The sequence below is a fragment of the Lampetra fluviatilis genome, chromosome 49 (assembly GCF_964198595.1).
Source record: "Lampetra fluviatilis chromosome 49, kcLamFluv1.1, whole genome shotgun sequence".
Taxonomy (NCBI): Eukaryota; Metazoa; Chordata; class Hyperoartia; order Petromyzontiformes; family Petromyzontidae; genus Lampetra; species Lampetra fluviatilis.
In genome coordinates, this window is record NC_136323.1 from 7,684,735 (window position 1) to 7,701,898 (window position 17,164).

At 45.0% G+C, this 17,164-nt stretch overlaps 1 protein-coding gene and 1 long non-coding RNA gene across 2 annotated transcripts in view; both read left to right on the top strand.

The window, feature by feature from the left end:
- Window positions 1–7,216, top strand: part of LOC144948506 (microtubule organization protein AKNA-like) — a 65,936-nt gene extending 58,720 nt beyond the window's left edge. The window contains exons 24-25 of the mRNA XM_078878042.1: window positions 953–1,124; window positions 5,028–7,216. Of these exons, the coding sequence (XP_078734168.1) occupies window positions 953–1,124; window positions 5,028–5,168 (313 nt within the window). The 3' untranslated portion in view covers window positions 5,169–7,216. The remainder of the gene's footprint in view (window positions 1–952; window positions 1,125–5,027) is intronic.
- Window positions 7,217–11,173: 3,957 nt separating this feature from the next.
- Window positions 11,174–17,164, top strand: part of LOC144948392 (uncharacterized) — a 38,411-nt gene continuing 32,420 nt past the window's right edge. Inside the window, exon 1 of the long non-coding RNA XR_013640154.1 lies at window positions 11,174–11,230. This is a non-coding gene — a long non-coding RNA (uncharacterized LOC144948392). The remainder of the gene's footprint in view (window positions 11,231–17,164) is intronic.

Below are 17,164 nucleotides of genomic sequence, written 5' to 3' on the forward strand. Positions count from 1 at the left end.
TACATACGTATGTACGAGATGCGATATCAAGCAATTAACGATGATAGTCACGTGGGCTGAGCCACCGCAGCAAGTGAGATGGCACCAGAGGTACCACAGGCTTCCGCTACTAATATTATCCGGAACAGAGGCTTTTGGGTAAGATCGCACAAATGAACATGTGTCGTTAAACGCACCACCATCCGACAGCCAAGTAGTAAGGTTTGTCACGTGAACAAAACATGCCAGTTCGTTACGTGTTCAGCACACTGGTGTGTTGGAGTGTAAACCCACAACACCTTCAATTCGAGTATGACGTCTCTCCAGTAACTAGTTCAGCACACTGGTGTGTTGGAGTGTAAACCCACAACATCTTCAATTCGAGTACGATGTCTCTCCAGTAACTAGTTCAGCACACTGGTGTGTTGGAGTGTAAACCCACAACAACTTCAATTCGAGTACGACATTTCTCCAGTAACTAGTTCAACACGCTGGTGTATTGGAGTGTAAACCCACAACAACTTCAATTCGAATACAACGTTTCTCCAGTAACTAGTTCAACACGCTGGTGTATTGGAGTGTAAACCCACAACAACTTCAATTCGAGTACGACGTTTCTCCAGTAATTAATCGCCTCTGGCCTTCGCACCTGATTGGCACACAAGTGATGACATCACATCTATCCCTCTATTTGAGACCGAAACAGAAGGATTTCTCCATAGCTCTGGCTGCTGGTTGTAATTCCGGCGAAACGTCATACCCGAATTGGAGATGTTGTGGGTTTACTCTTCAACACACCAGTGTGCTGTACTAGTTACGAAATAGCACGTTATATTTACATGACAAACCTTACTAATTGGCTGTGTCAGGTGGTGGCGGGTTTAACAACCCATTTCTATTCACACGATCTTACCCAAAAATCTCCATTATGGACCAGAGGTACCGTTTGAACGTCTTGTTTCTTTCCCCCCAGATACTACGCGAGCCCTGCCCCCATGTACGTGCCCGTGTCTCCCGCACGTCTCTATGCCGCGGTTGACCGCGTGCCGGGGCAACCACCGGAGCGGACTCGACGCAGCCACAGCGTGGGGCCCGCTCGCGACGGAGACGGCCGCTGGGTGACCGCCAGGGACATCTTGTGGAAGGTGCATAGCATCAGAGCCACAAGGCAATTGTTGGAAAACGAAGAAAGCGAATAACGGTTTGGTGCCAAACGAAAAAAAAAACGAGCACTACAATTATGGGACAATACAATTATAGTAGACATCGTATTGTACGGTTCAAAAGGTGGGGGGTGCCCACACTTTATCCCACCACACGCAACCTAACAATCGACTAACTGTGGTGGTACGCATTTATACTGTTTCAACTACCACGCCGGGAGAACGAACCAGTGGCATCTGAATAACAAATCTAATGTGCGACTGTTACACCAATATGGCATCCACCTTTACCGACACTGTACGATCAATCACAACATTACGGTCTATCGTTTTTCGGCGGCAGGGTGACACATTCGTACCGCTTGTGCCTCACAGCAAGGAGAGCCTGTGCTCGATTCCTGACTTGGGTTTTTTGTGTAAAGTTTGTATGTTCTCCTCGGGGTTTTACCAATTTCCTCCCGTAGTTAAAAAAACAAAAACCCAATGTAACTAGTATTAGCCAGATATCCCAATGCTCAGATATCACCTGCAAATTACTCAATTGAGATTACACAAAGCAGTAGCATCGCCCCCCTAATGCGAAAACTTGGCAGCACCCTCCTGAAAAAGAGCCTTGAGACTCTGTGAGGCTTTCAAGAAAAAGAATAATAAATAAACAAATGGCTATATTGCACAGCTGTGCCCTGTGCAAATGTGCGCGCTTGGTAGCCATGTGGCTTTGCCACCTCTTACCCCTGACAGCAACTGCCTGCCGCTCTCCCTGGATGCCCCAGTAATGAACCGCAGGCGCTCCTCCGCTATCTCGGAACTTATGTCAAACCTGCTGTCTTCGCCGCCGCCTCCTCCTCCTCCCAGCGGACGCAAGATAGAGATGTATGTTGCTATGAATTGTATTTAAATGTCCGCGAAAGGTGAGGCACGCATATGCGGCCAAATCTGCACCCATTGTCCATTTTCTGTGTAATGAAGCCGAGTGCGGATTTTATTTCACATAAAGACAATTTCGTAAATTAAAAAGCTACACTGGGGCTCTCCACATGGGCTCAAATGAGCATTGGGAGCGTGTCTTTAATTTGCCCCTGTGCGGTGTAAGTATGGCAATGAGCCTCAGCTTAATTACTGCGATCGTGACTGCCGCTTCGGAAATCTCCACCGGAAAGCCTTCATTACAGAATTGCGCTAACAGAGCACTGCCAATTGCCTTTCTTGATGGGTGGCATTTATCTGAAAGTGAATCCTTTGCAATTTTCCCTTTTTTTTTGGTTATATAACTTGCTGCATTGAGATCAACGATGATAATTCTGCTGCTGCAAATTAGTGGTCACCTTGCCTATAAAATGCAAGTGTTAATGGCGATGTGCAGTTAGCTGTGGTCACTCACCTCCCCTTATTTCTGGTGCAGCTTCTTGTCAGTGTCCTGCATTCTGAAAAATATCTGGCTTTTACCTTTCAGCTGACGGATTGTGCTGTATTTGTCAGCTGTTGAATCTTGGTACATTTTTATGGCATGTTTTTTTAAATATTATAAACATTGGCTTGTACATGTGCAGCCCTTTTGCCTCCCCATCCCATACTGGTAACAAGGGGTCATTTGAGCACACTTCACCAGACTAGTCAATGCGGGTTATTGAATGCGGGGAGTATAGACGTGGGAACATCGACGTGCAGTACAACAATTTATTTGGCTGCACTGCCCTCTGCTACCCACCACATAGCCTCACGGCTCTATGACAAGCAATTTGTGCGTTGTGGCCACTCACTCATCCAGGCTCAATTCTGCTTAGCTTCCGAGACCTGGAAAGTTACGGGTCATTCCGGGTGATTTGGCCATCGACTCGAATGCAAAATTCAATACAAAATTCCTCTTCTGCTCAACTAAAAACTTCTTCCACCACACGGATCCATAGAAACTGCTGAATTTAATGCTATAGCTGCACTCTTCAGGTGCCCTTGGGGTTGTTAATCATAGAACAAGTCACACGTAAGGTGGCAGGCTTTTCCAACAGCTGCCCCAAACTATGGAATACGTTTCCAATACACATTAAAGGTTCCAGAGCAATTGTGCCCTTTAGGTCATACACAAAAAAATATTAATTAAAAAAGGCGTAGGCTAGAGCAGTGGCGGTGGTGCAGTGGTTAGCTCATTGTGCTACAAATCCGGATTTGATTTCCAACCGCAGTGAACATCAGTGGCGAGCCAACGCTGATTATATAGTGCTGCCTGCTGGTACTGTTGCCAGCTCTTGGCAATGAATCCAGTTTCTGAAGAAGCTCCCAGCACGTGGAACGAAATGGTACAGCCCGAACACCACACATCGTATTGCCAAACAGCACGAGAGCAAACCCTACGCAGGAGTAATTTAATCATCAATATGGAAATACCACTTTCCTACGGCACGGGTGAGTCTGTCCACGGGTGGGACAGACACAGCAGACGTCACGGCGAGCAACACGCGGCACAACCAAACCACACCAGAGCTGAACGATGACGAATGCCCTGCCGGGACGAAACGGCGTGAGGGTGATCCGTTACTTTCCGCTAACAAAGGAGGCGCGGGGAAGCATCCGGGCCGTCCCCCTGCGGAGACGCGGGGCGTCACGCGGCGCCACGCTGCCCACCGCCGTCTTGCTGCGTCAGGGTGGGGGGGGGGCTCATGGCCACGGGAAGCGAGCGCCCCGCCACGTGAGCCTAACCCTTGCCGCCCCGCGGCAGGGGTCAGGTTATGAGTCCGGCGGCAAGGCCATCAGTCAATTTAGCAGAAGCACGAACAGCATGGATACGGTAAATTGATCCAAGGTCGAGCGAGCACAATGCGGGGACGCCCGTGATTTTTATTTTTTTCCCGTCATTAAACGTCTTATATTCTCTTAATGCTGAAATGGCTATGAAGGCAAAAACTGCCGAATGTATCATTGTTTCCTTTAAATATTTTGTTTACCACCTGCAAATGTATGAGAGGAACAGCTGCATCTTGTTATGTGGTGGTATGGAAGATGGAGGCAGGTGTGTTTTGCAGTGGTTTGTACGTCGGGTAGAATTATTGCACGTATTATTTGTATCCGCAGGAATGTTGCATGCTTCTTCCGGTGTCAATAGCATATCATTTCATTGGTTCAATTTGTGACGGACAGTAGTTGTTGAATTTTTAAAAATTCATGTTCACATTTGATTCTCTTTGTTCCCTTTTAAAGAGGTTTGTTAAGTAATCGCGATGTCTTGGAAGCCAATAAAAACTGAGCTGAGTCAGTTCTTAGATGGGAGACTGCCAGGGAACAGCAGGTGTTGACTTGAGCTAGCAGATGGCCAGGAGAGAGCAGCAGTACTGCAATAGGTTTAAACAGAAATTGCGTTAAGGTATGTCACCTCCTCATGTTCGTGGGTTTTATCTGGGTAATGCAGTTTCCTCGCAAAAGCCAAACACTCTTTAATGGAATAACCAGACATCCCGATGGCAGGGCCCTCCTGCAAAAGAGTCTTGAGACTCGATGAGGCTTTGGCACAATTCTAAATGAACTCTCAGCATTAATAGCACCACTGTGTTCCTCACGCAGTCCAGGGTCACTAAGACAGAACACCCAACTCAATGTTGTGGGTTCAATTGAGGTTGCGAGGTAGGGAGGGGGTGGAAGTACATCAAATGGGTTCGTTTGTGGTCAGTGCAAGGTAGGTAAGTGGACACTGTCCTTGCCAATGGGATTGTGGCATTTTCACCACTCACTCGGAGCAAATGCTTTTTTTTTCAGGGAGATATTTATGATATCCACGCCTTTCCATTGCTGTTACTGTTGCTGCAAAAGAGACGCGTCTCAGTCTCGGTGGGCTCTCGCCCCTGTGCTTGGATGAAGTGACTCGGTGGCTGAGCACAGCTGATTCTCTCCCTACAGTCGTACGACCCTGGCCTGTTCGCGTCACTCGACCGGGCCATGGAGGCAGCTGAGTGCGTCCGTCGGAGAACCAAGAAGCTGTCGCGAGCCCTCCGCTCAGACGTGACCCATGCCGGAGACTTCTACAACGCCCTGGTGTAGCACCACCGCTCTGGACCATCTCCCTGGGAACCTCCTTGGCTGTGATGCTGTCGCGCAATGGAAAGCCGGTTCTGGTCACATGCAGCGCACTTGCTGACACCTTGTTTCCGTGACCATTGGGAAGCAGGCTTTGCTGGTACAGGGTTTGGGTTAGTAAGTGGCTCGTATCAGCAAGGACAGAGTCAAACCTCTGAAATTTCGACTCGAGTAAGCTGGGGGGCTTTTCCGAGATCATTAAACAATAAAAAAAAACCCTCCAGGAATTTGGGAATCTGTTCTCTTGGATACCGCGTGATGTTTTTACGTTGATTTTAGGTTTAATTTACAACTAAAATAAGTGTTTCGAGCCCATCAGAAATCTATTCGGCCTTCCAAGTCCAGTGAAGCTCAGCCGTCATCTTGTGCTTCATGTTGATGTAAATTCGCTCAGACTCCACTATATGGTAGTGATAAAAAAATGTAATATGTAAACAGCAAATATTTAGTAAATTGTTATGAAGTATGAATCAAATATCTTGGAGTTGAATTACGTGTAAATGTAATGATATTTACATGAAAGTAAAATTCAGCATTTTTTAAAATTATTGAATGAGTTACAGTATGCAGAACATCATCCCCCAGAATGGGAAATGTTTTCCCCAAAATTGTTCTGCCTTCTCGAGGCTTTACTGTAGTCCAGGGCCATCGGTCACCGTATGCGATGAACTATTATGGTCCAAGGTCTCAGCCCATAAACCCTCTCTCTCTCCGGCTTTCCACCCGCCATGAGCAGTGAGGAGACGGGGGGGGGGGGTTAGGTTTGACCACGCTCATTTAGCATTTGTTGATTTTGTAATTTTTCCCACCATGGTTTTTCTTGAACAAGTCACGTCCCTCGCTTTCATGTCGACTCCACGACGGCATGTGATGGCCCAGGTAAAAAGCACGTGCAACTTGGTTGCAGACGGGAGCTGAGAATCACTATTTGTTTAACTCATGGGGGATTGGCTCTCTGCTCTGACCGTGGTTCCAGCAAAGACACAGCAGGACTTCCACTGGCTGTGGAAGCAATGCCTAGAGCTTGCAGCACCGTTCGTAGCTCTGTTGCACCACCGGTGCATTCGCTTCAATATTCATGATGTCGCCGTTATCATGCAGTGTCTTAAAACCTGAGCATGCCTGTTCTTATATACAACAAATACGCCTTGATTAGCCTTACGACTGACAGTGCAAGTGCTGTTAGCAAGCGCCTATTATTGCCAGCATGGCAATGAGGAAATAGTTTGGCCTCTTACCTCCAGCCACCTCTGTCTCTCCAGTGCTGCCTTCAGCTCTACTGATCCTATGGGGTAGGAATTTTAGGCTCAGCAGACCTCGGAGAGGACGAGGCAAAGTTCCGACATCACTTTCTTACGAATGTGCATGGCAAGGAATGTAACCCAGGCACCCGTGATTGTGGCAAAATGAGCTAAACATTGCATCACCACTCTTCAATGAAACACATTTATATGAAAAATAAGTACACGTGCATATACATTTGAACATCACATATCCGACTGCGATGTAGGTGGATCTGTGAAAAGGTTGAATATGTGAGCGTCTGTGGGAAATCACAGTTATGTCATGTAAAATACACTGCACCAGGCGTGGGCGAGGTTGGATATGCTTCGTTGTAATGCATATAAATAATACACCAGCTTGCTCATATTGCTTGTAATGCAGACGATATATGCAAGCTCTTATGCAGTGGCCTTACAGAAGCTTTTTTTGTTGCTGGAAATGAGATTTGTTTTTTGTTATGTTTTGCAAAGAGGCCTTCATTCGCAATGTATCCGTGAACATGTAACACATGCTGCATGTATTCTTAAACAATGCAGAGTGATTTCAAATCAAAATCCACAGCATTAGACCTCACAAGCTTCAAGGTGTGGCTGTAGGTGTCTCACCTGTAAGTTGTTCAGGATTAGTTTTGTATTTATATCAAAGTTTTTGACGTAGATCCATAATAAATGTAGCATATGCATAGCAAATAGCTACGTATACATTATATAAACAATGAGAGTCAAAGTCTCTTGATTTACATATTCACTTTCTCATGTTTGAGTTGCTTTAAAAGTGAACTAATATCATTGGTATACGCATCTGTCTTCTAGGAATGTTCGTGTAATCACTGCTCCAGAAATTGCATCAGCTGCTTGTTTTCTTCACGGTGAAGTCAAAGATGTAATCACGGAGTGTTTCTCCCCAGCTAAGATCAAACAAATCGGTGCATTGCTGAGATAAAAAATATTATTGACAATGTGATGTTTTTATATTTTTAAAGCTGTGTTAATCTAGCAGAGTTTTTATTACTGCTTGAGATAGATTACAATGTTGTGTGTGTGTGTTGAAGGAAATACGCAATTTGTACAGTATATGTTTACCTCATCACTTTGGTACGCATTCAATTGGATTTTGTTTTTGCTATTACATCAGAGCTGAATCAAATGTTTATTCATACACTGGTGTGTTTTTTATTGTGTGTCTACATATGACAAGGTGCCACACTCTAAACTCTGCTGTTTATAGTTTAGATCATGGGTCGGCAACCAAAATAACAAGAAGAGCCATTTAAAAAAAAGAAATCGGTAAAAAAAAAATCAATTTTTCAAGAGCCGCAATGCACGCGATGAATACGAGACGGCGGTGGTCCTTGATAAACGACGTCACGAAGCAGTTCTTAAAGAGCCGCACGCGGCTCCGGAGCCGAAGATTGCCGACCACTGACTTAGATGAATGGACTCCTGTCTGTGACATCACGCTGCATAACGTCGGTCGATGAACATCCCAGAATTCACTGATGGCATCTAGACGATTCAAATCGGTCGAGATCGGCCAGTGTTTCTCAACTCCAGTCTTCACAACCATCAAACTACACAGCTGTCCTTGATTACCAACCATCAGGTGCATGCAGTGTGCAGTGGGCTCAATTTGCATATGGAGATAAAATATTGGTAAATCTGGAAAAGGCTGATAGAGCGCATGGTGGCAAGGGCTGGAATTTGAGAAAAGGTGGTCGAAAAGTGCCCTGGCTCTTGGTCCAGAAACCCATTGGTTGATGGACTGTGACAACATTCTTATTTCATCATTAGACCTCCTTTGCCAGTACCAAAATATAATAATAGGGTTTTCCCCCTTTTTTCTGGCAACAAAACTGAATACCTTTTTAGAAGGATTCATGTCTGCATTAACCACAATACCTGCAGTCTAAATGCAAACAAAAAAACACACTCTGATAATATATGCATTGTCCTTGAAACTGATTGGTCCACACCAAGGGACGGCTTTCTTTTTAATATAACATTCTTATTCATTGAAAAGGACAATTATTTTGTTTCCCACACTTCTCTGCAAAAATCCCATGAGTTGTATAGCTACTTGATGTACAGCCTTGAAAGGTGAGGGAGGTAATTTATAAGATATTCATTTTATAAACACGCAAAGCTATTTCCAAGTACTTGCAGTTACATGGGCCTTCCCAACAGGATAGAAATGCAAAGGTCACGCGGTGGATTGATCTGCTTTATGAATGTCCTTTAATTAGAAAATAATTGCAAGCCACTAAAAGGTAACTAATAGACTTTGAGCATATTTAAATAAAAACACATATATGTTTCCAATGACTTGTTAAAAATACAATGTGTATGTTTTGCCTTAATATGTTTTGACACTTTTCCTCCCGTATTTAAAATTATGGCACAAGCGAACTGTTGTTTTAATTTAACATTTTAAAATTAATCGTGATGGTTTTGCTACGATCAAATATGTAAACACATTTTTCGTTGAGATTTTTTTAAGCATATATTTTTAAACTGTAAGAGATATATATATAATACTATACAAAAAATAAAACTTAAACCTCACACGATTGTCCTCTTAATGTTCACCGTACAAGCCTAATGTCATTGTATTTGTGTGTGCACAATATTTGGTTTTCAGGAAACAAAGTTCAATAATGTGTGTTTCTCCCCCCCCCCCCACCTCCGATTAGCACGGTTGGTTATGTACGGTGCGAAAGAATTTCAGCATACACGCATTTCTGCACATGCATACAATAGTTGTACAGCATTGAGTGTTGGTTTACTTGTAATTTGACCACATTCGAAAATATTTTGCATTCCTAAAAATGATATTATGTCGGTTAAAACATTTTGCGATACTCATGTTGATTTTCTCAATCCAAATGACGAGCTCTTCATCATGCTGGCGTTGTTAACATTATTACTACTTATAATGGGACTTGGTGGCAAATTTCCAGTTTCCACTGCTGCAGTGGTGGACCCACACCAAAAGGGGGCAATACCAGCGTGTTGTTTATTCTCTCCATCAGCACGACGCGCTTTAGAAACCAGAACTTGAAACCTCGATCGGGTCCAACATCATACACGACGGGGAAAGAGCGAAATGCTCCAACATCGGTGTGCTGTTGGAACTCACACCGATGTTTCATTAATACACGTTTATCTTATCATAAGCGTGCTTGTTTACCCAAACGTTTGCAGTCAGGGCTGATTTTGTGGTGTCATCCCCATTGAGTGGTTTGCAGGGCAGTTTTATTTGTTAAAATTAGGGATATTTGGCCAATGCGAGTCACTCCATTAGGCAACGTTTTTTCTGCAGCTATTTTTTTCTTTGCCAAGACACGAGACATTCCGTTGCATTCCTCATTCCAAGCCAAATTGCTGCAGGTACTGCAGACGCGTGCGTATGGTTAATTCATGCTCGCTATCCAAGTGGAGTTTGAAGCACACAAGCCTCTGATGTATTTTTAGATGGTAAACAAGAGCCATCTCGGGCAGGCAGTTGTGCTTTGATGGTCAACGTTTACGTCTGAGAGGCATCCGCAAAATACAAAGAAAACATCCCCCGTCAATTTTATAGCAAACACAAAAACGCATGGTTCACGGTGTAATAAAATAAATAATTCTGTACATACAGCTCTCTGTCAATGCACTGCTGAATGAATGCCTCCTGACAATGCGTCGGCGATAGGTGTTGTTTAACCATACTTCACCACACTGGGCAGTGTGGGTTGGTGAAGGGATGGCTAGGACCGCTTCAGACTCTTCACTCACTGGTGTTAACTATGGCCGGGGAATTTCGATTTAAAGCTTACATATACGCTCCAAGCGTGGTGGTGTTTCATTCAGACGCTGTCTCCCCGACAGACCTGGTCTTCACCTGCTTGCGTTGTGGCCGAAACGTCGTGAAAATTATTTTATTATGTTCTATTTTTATTATTTTATTACTTCCTTTCTACGTGACTTTACTGAAAGAACTAAGAAGATATGGCCGGGAATTTAACGCAGGCCGCCGGGTTTACAAAGCAATGCGCTAACCATTGCACCGACGCTCCACCCCATGGAAGAACATCGTGTTTCCAGATGCCGTCGCACGTACAAAGAATAATCCAGGCAGCTCTGATTCTGTCTGAATGGTAACATGTTGTCAAGTCGGTTACTTGCAAATAGGAAATTCACCCCATCGTTAAGATGGGCCAGCACTCGCATGCTATTCAATAAGCCAAAATGTCCCAGAAAAAACACACACACACACTTTGAGATTTTTCTGGATAATGAAAGCATTATTTTCTACTGCGGTACATAAACATTCATGGTGATGATATTTAAACAAAATAATGAACACTTCCTGCCACGGGTTTAAATTAGATTGTTCAAGGTACCCCCACCCCATCACCCCCCCCCCCCCAATAATGTAAGGAAATTCAATGCGGTGGAGGATTAAGGGTCACGGTGAAGTGGTACGGGTGTAGAATTTCTCCAGGTGCAATGCCATCACAGCGATGCTTACAGAGGATGGCGGCTCGAACCCCCTCCCACCTCCCCCTAATGCGCCGCTGGAGGGTGGTGTTGATTTCACCACTCGCTGCTGAGCACACAGCTTTAGCTTTGCTTCTATGTCATGCAGCACTTGTGAAAATAATAACATACTTAATAATACATGGAGGAACAAGGGCTGATGGAGGCGCGGAAGGGGGTTTGCTGTGATGGTGCAGCAAGGGCGGAAGCCACGGCGTCTGGCAGGTAGGGTAGCAGTTGAGAGTGGTGGGCTTGAGGGGTGGTAGTGGGAGTAAGGAGACGTGGGGGGGGGGATGATGGGGGGGGGTTATCACTTATCAGTGGAAGGGCAAGCAGGAGCAAAGCCAGAATGTCAATAAAGATCAGAGCAGATTAATGCACCTTGATGGCATCCAGACAGTGTACAGGACAGTGAATTTCGGAACACTTTGCTTTCCTACACAGTAATTGCTGCATTTCCAAATGATACCTGCACCACCAACACACCCCCCCCCCCCCATTGCATATCAGGAGTGAATTGCAGAAGTAGAGGTACTGGGTTTTAAACCAGCAGGCGCTCAATGTGTTGACGTTTAAATGTTTCATTTGGTAAACAAGCTGTACTTAACGTTTGCGAATTTTCAGGTAAACAAATGTTGAAAATTAGTTTGTACGAAAGTTTTAACTTTGCGGGAGGATTATTGGTCGAGGTGATGGTTAGGAGGTGATGCTACGGGGTTGGATAATCAATTAAAAGACAAGCTGAATCCCAAAGTGATGCTAAAGGTTATGGGAATTATAATCAATCACAATAACACTGCTATGTAGTGTTTTGCAGTTGTGCTGTATACCTCTCCGATGTATTTTCATTTTGCACCGTATTTTGTTCAGCATAAATTCCGATATTTCGGCTTACGTACTGGGAGTTCCATCAGGAACTGAATGGAGTAGCTCATGTCCCCCCTCAAATGTATCGGGTTGGGGGCTGATGCTGGTGTTTTCTCTGGACTGCCCGGTGTTGTTTCAAACATTTTACATGTCTGGGGTTGAGCCAGAGTGCCCGGAGAAAGTGCATCACTCTGTCCATGTCCGACGCCCACTGGTCACTCAGTTAATATTAACAATTAGCAATTGTATGTATGTTGAACTTCTTTCGCGTCGTACGTCGCCAACTGTGCTAATCGGAGGTGAGGGGGAAGGGCAATAAACTAAACACAAAACTCAGTTCGTAAGAAATTAGTTTTCAATCTACATTTAAAACTGCACAGCTCCAGTGGAATCCAAATGTTGGAAGAGCTTTGCAGGCGGACACAGAAGCGCATCTGAAAGCGTGCCATGCGGTGACCGTCTTTGTCCGGTGGCGAGCCAAAGGTAGCTGTTGCAAGGAGGAGCGGAGTCCGCGTGCTGGTTTATGCTCCTTGACGAGATCAAATAAATCTGCAGACGTGGTGAACATGGGAGTTATAAAGCAACATTAATCTTGCTCCAATATTCAAAGTTCATCATAAGTGCTAATAACCAGTTAAAGCAGGAATCACTATGCCATTATGGCTAGCTGCTACTGTGGATGAGCAATCAGCTCACCATCAATTCAAATTCCCGTTGGGGAGCGATTCATTAGAATGAGCTTACCTGAGTTTTATGGATCCGAGGTTGAGTCTATAAACTATTTTTTATTTTACCAGGTAAGGTCCATTGAGCTATATAGCTCTATTTCAGAAGCGACATGTCCACAATTGATTGCTCAGAAAGTGGCTTATCATGTGAACATTTATATTAGACAATAGTATAAACGCATGTTGATTCTACATTTGGAGGGAAAAACTGGAGGGCCCGGAGAAAAATCCACACGACCACGGGGAGAACATGCGAACTCCAAATTTGCAGGCATCAGGTTCGGGCTCGAACCCACGACCTACCGCATACCAGGCGAGGTAGTTAACATCTTCCCAACCTTGGCACCACAAATTTTTTTTTTATCATGAATCCGAAGACCTCTTGAGATAGTTGAGTCATCATTGTACTTGGCTTCTACGTTATTGCTGTTGTCATTGTCGTGACATAGGAATTACCACCTTGTTCGACAATTTAAACTTGAAACTTGCGCTGTTTGGAGAAACCTGTGCTTTTGCTTAGGTCGCATGTGACCTGCATCACCAATGCCCTCCGTGCCCTCCAAACTAGAATAGTTTTTTTTGGGACGGTCACCCACTGCCTGTTTATAGGCACTCTCCACCCCTCACTCGCCCGCTCGCACACACACACAAAAACCCCGCCGATCACCTTTGAATGTGAGCCCTGGGGAAAGTTGGGGAGGGCTTTGTGGAACTCGGGCTTCAGACCCATTATCAGACCGGGCGCACACATCCTGTGGTGGCGGGCGATCAATGATGGACTTGGAAGCCTCGACTTCCCAAGGCGATGTCCCCACAGACCGCGGTGGGTAGGTGGGGCTGCACCGCCCGCACTGTACCGATGCATCCCGGTCAAACAAATGGCAGCCATCCAACAACCCCCCCCCCCCACTGTGTGCACCTAACGAAGGCTTTGATCGTTGTTGTAGGTGCAAATAAATAGCCATACAGAGGAATAAGGATTTGCATGGATAGGGTGCTCAGATGCCTTAGTGGTGACCCACAAAGAAAATCTCCACTTTGGAGGGTACAAGGCAGTTGGTGGCGCTGGGTACCACAAGCAAACTCAGCACAACGCTTCGGGCCACAACATGATCAAAGGGGCCCTACGGATTCTCGAAAAAAAATAGGGGTACACCGAATCTGACTCATACCCTTATAAATATCACAGACGTCATCACACTTAGGCGGGTGATGGTGTGGTAACGCCTGTAATTCAGCGCTGTGGCGCTGTGGAGGCTGAGGTTGGTGGAACGCACAGCTGTTGTGAAACTCCTCGTATGCAGCATCGGTCTGAAAATGGGCATAAAGTCTGCGAGTAGGGGGCGACATTGAATGTGTCCGTCTGTGAGACGAGACAGTCGACGGATTTGAGTAATCTTCGTCATAAAGTGGCAAGTGCTCATTTCGGAATGAACCAGGGACCTATGGCATTGATAGTGAGCTTTGTACAACAACATTTGACCTTTGATTTAGGGCATACAGATATTTTTTCACTCTCTCTCTCTCAACTCTTCCCATTCATCTAATATTTTAGTTGAAGGTTGTGAATAATTTTGTAAAATTAAGGAAAAACATCAGCCTCACATGCAGGGGGAAATTACGTTTTTGGGGCACTCATACCGTGAAATGTCACGGGTAACTCACAAGCGTGATTTCAAACGTATGGTATGCACCTTTAATTGGAAATCTACAATATTTTCCTAAATGTTCAGTAAGCACGTGTAGTTATTCAACATAACCAGGTGGTGGTGTCGTTGCAGTGCTCGACACAGCTTCACGATTGTGGAGTTTAAATCCCAGTCAGTCGTCCACTCGGTCCATCATCCTTCGAGGGGTCAATAAAATAGGTACCACATTGTGAGAAGTCAACAGTTTTTCGGTCTATGGAGAGAATTACCTCCGCCAAAGGACTCTTCAAAGCAGTGAAGAGCTGCAGACCAAAAACGATCACCTGATATACAGACATTTTGCGCCGTTAGGCATTGGTATTAATAGGCATTGTCGTGAGGTTCCTGAGTCTGTAATCATTAGAATGTATAATGCACAAGTTAAGTCACCACAAATCTTGGTATGCAATATGAATGAGGCAGCAATGTTTCTGTACGCGAGTCATCAATCTGCACACACGCGCAGTATGCAAATACATGCCTGGGGATCCTGGTGAGCAGTGCCCAATACCGCACCTGTGCAAGGTAAAGCAGCAGCCCTGCAACTGCCTGCTCACGCCTCTGCCAGCGGAACAGCCTGCATTTAGAGGGGAACTCTGGAGAGCTCCTCGAGGGGATATTTGGCCTACTCTTCCACGCTAGCCAGATGTAACCCACAGTTTACCCCAAACAAATGTGGCGGTGCCGGTTGACTCGTTGTGGTTGTACCCATCGATTCTGCTTGGGTGGACAGAGGGAGGGGGATTTAATAAACCTGCCCAGGAGAACCAGCGACCTCTGCATTGCAAGTTCCGTGTTTTAACCATTACATAATGATTGCATAATTTTGTCACGGCAGTTATTATTAATATTTGTTTTCCACAAGAGGCTCACGGCTGCCAACAGAGCTGAGCGTCACCCAACACTCATTCGAGCATGGGAGCACTTTTCACTTGACATTTTTGGTAGGCATACAATTATTGATCAATTCTTACACTCACTACGATTAGAATAATAATGCGTAGTCCATTGTCAATCCACTGCTAGATTAAGGTCTCCCCATTATACCATGCCACTTATGGATTTGATGTCCAGTTTTTCTAACCGTTGGCACCACGGCGTTCATCAATACCTCCATCCTGAGCTAAATGCACAGCACATCTCATGCTAGATAATACCAACAGTCCGTGTGTGCTGGAATTAGTGGGCATGGTCAGTGCAGAGAAGTAGAATTTTGTTTGCACACACTATATATATATTTATCTATCTCCATTCGAGGTGAAATGGCCTTGGCAGCCATCCCCGGACAACAAACACACTTCACCTGCACTTCACCTCCTACAGACAACATTTCATATTCCCAGAGGGGAGGGAAATATATATATACCACCAAGATATTTTCCCTGGGTCAACATTCCAGGAGGGCTTCCAGGAGGCGCTTGAAGGGAGATTGCAGCAGCGCTGGGGGTTGTTTCGTCTTCCTGTAACGATCCGCGACATCGTGTAATCAATGAACTGAAGTTGAGTTTTTTTTTTATGAACGTCATTTCACACTCGTGTAGAATTATTATTATTGTTTATTTTTGCACTGCCGCCAAAATTGCATGACAGGCTTTTTTGATTTAGGAGTGACGTTCCGTTCAACTTGTTCGGAAAAATAGAGTGAAAACAAAAAAGAGCGTGAAAAATCATCAACTCCTCATTCTTGCTGCTGCTGCTGTTGTTGTTGTTATCAAAACAATGGCAGATTCAGTGCTAGTGTCAGGATTGTCTGTAAGCATAAGTGCATATGCTGCCTCATTACAGCTGGCATCTTGTGTAATGCCTCGCGCCTCACATTAAATATTAAAATGCCTTCGTGGATGCTGCACGGCCGTAACTTCCTTCATGCATAGCTATATTTTCACGACATGGCACAGGAGATATCCCGATGATTAAATGTACAGCGGCGAGAGATGTGGCATGGTTAGAAGTAAGAGTCAACCGCTGCCAGATAATAACTTGGTGAACGTGAGTTAGGAAGGGAGAGGGCTTGCCATTTGCTTCGTAGTCCCGCAGGTAATGAAATTAAATGTGAACATAGATTCAGGGGGCAACTCAAACGAAGGCAGAGACAAATTTTATTGCATACGCCGGGCACTCGGTGGTATTTAACACCCTAAGTGACATCACTTATATTTCCAGTCTAAGTTAAAGCATTTTTACGTTGGGTTATAGGCAAATGTTTTTAAATGGATTCATTTATGTTGTCTTAAGTCTAACAGATGTGTTGCTTTAGATATTTTGCTGTTGGTTTTGTTTTACTAATCACCGCCACCATCATCAGCTGGTGGAAGAAGGTCACCCTAAGCTGACGTCACCTCTCTTGTTTCAACACGAAGGGAAATGATGATAATACTATAATTCTCAGCTCTTTATCAAACCACTGCTGGATGAAGGCTCAGCACGCCGCGTTGGTCATGGGGTTGTTTGAGCATACTTCACCACGCTGGGTCAGTGAGCGTGGCCCTTTCAACAGGCAGCGGCGAAACAGAGACAGCTGTAGATTGGCTTCGTCAGGACTCGTGAGGAATATACAATACAGACATCAATGTTCACGGTTGGGATGACCAACGTTTCGAATGTTTGAGCCGGTGGTCTCAATAATAACGCGGCATCTTGTTCAGCTCTTTCGGGAGGGGGGGGGGTTGGTGGTCTGGACAAGGCTGAGAGCATTTAACACGCTAATGTTGCGATCACATGACACGCATACAAGGCACAATGGGAGTTGTGCCCTCCTGCTGTATGTGAGCAGCGCCTTTGTGTGTTGTCATCTCGATTTGTTTCAAGCCTGCACATACTTTATTTACCTGTGTGATTGGTGATCTATAATTTGCAGAAAGTGTCAGATTCGAGTT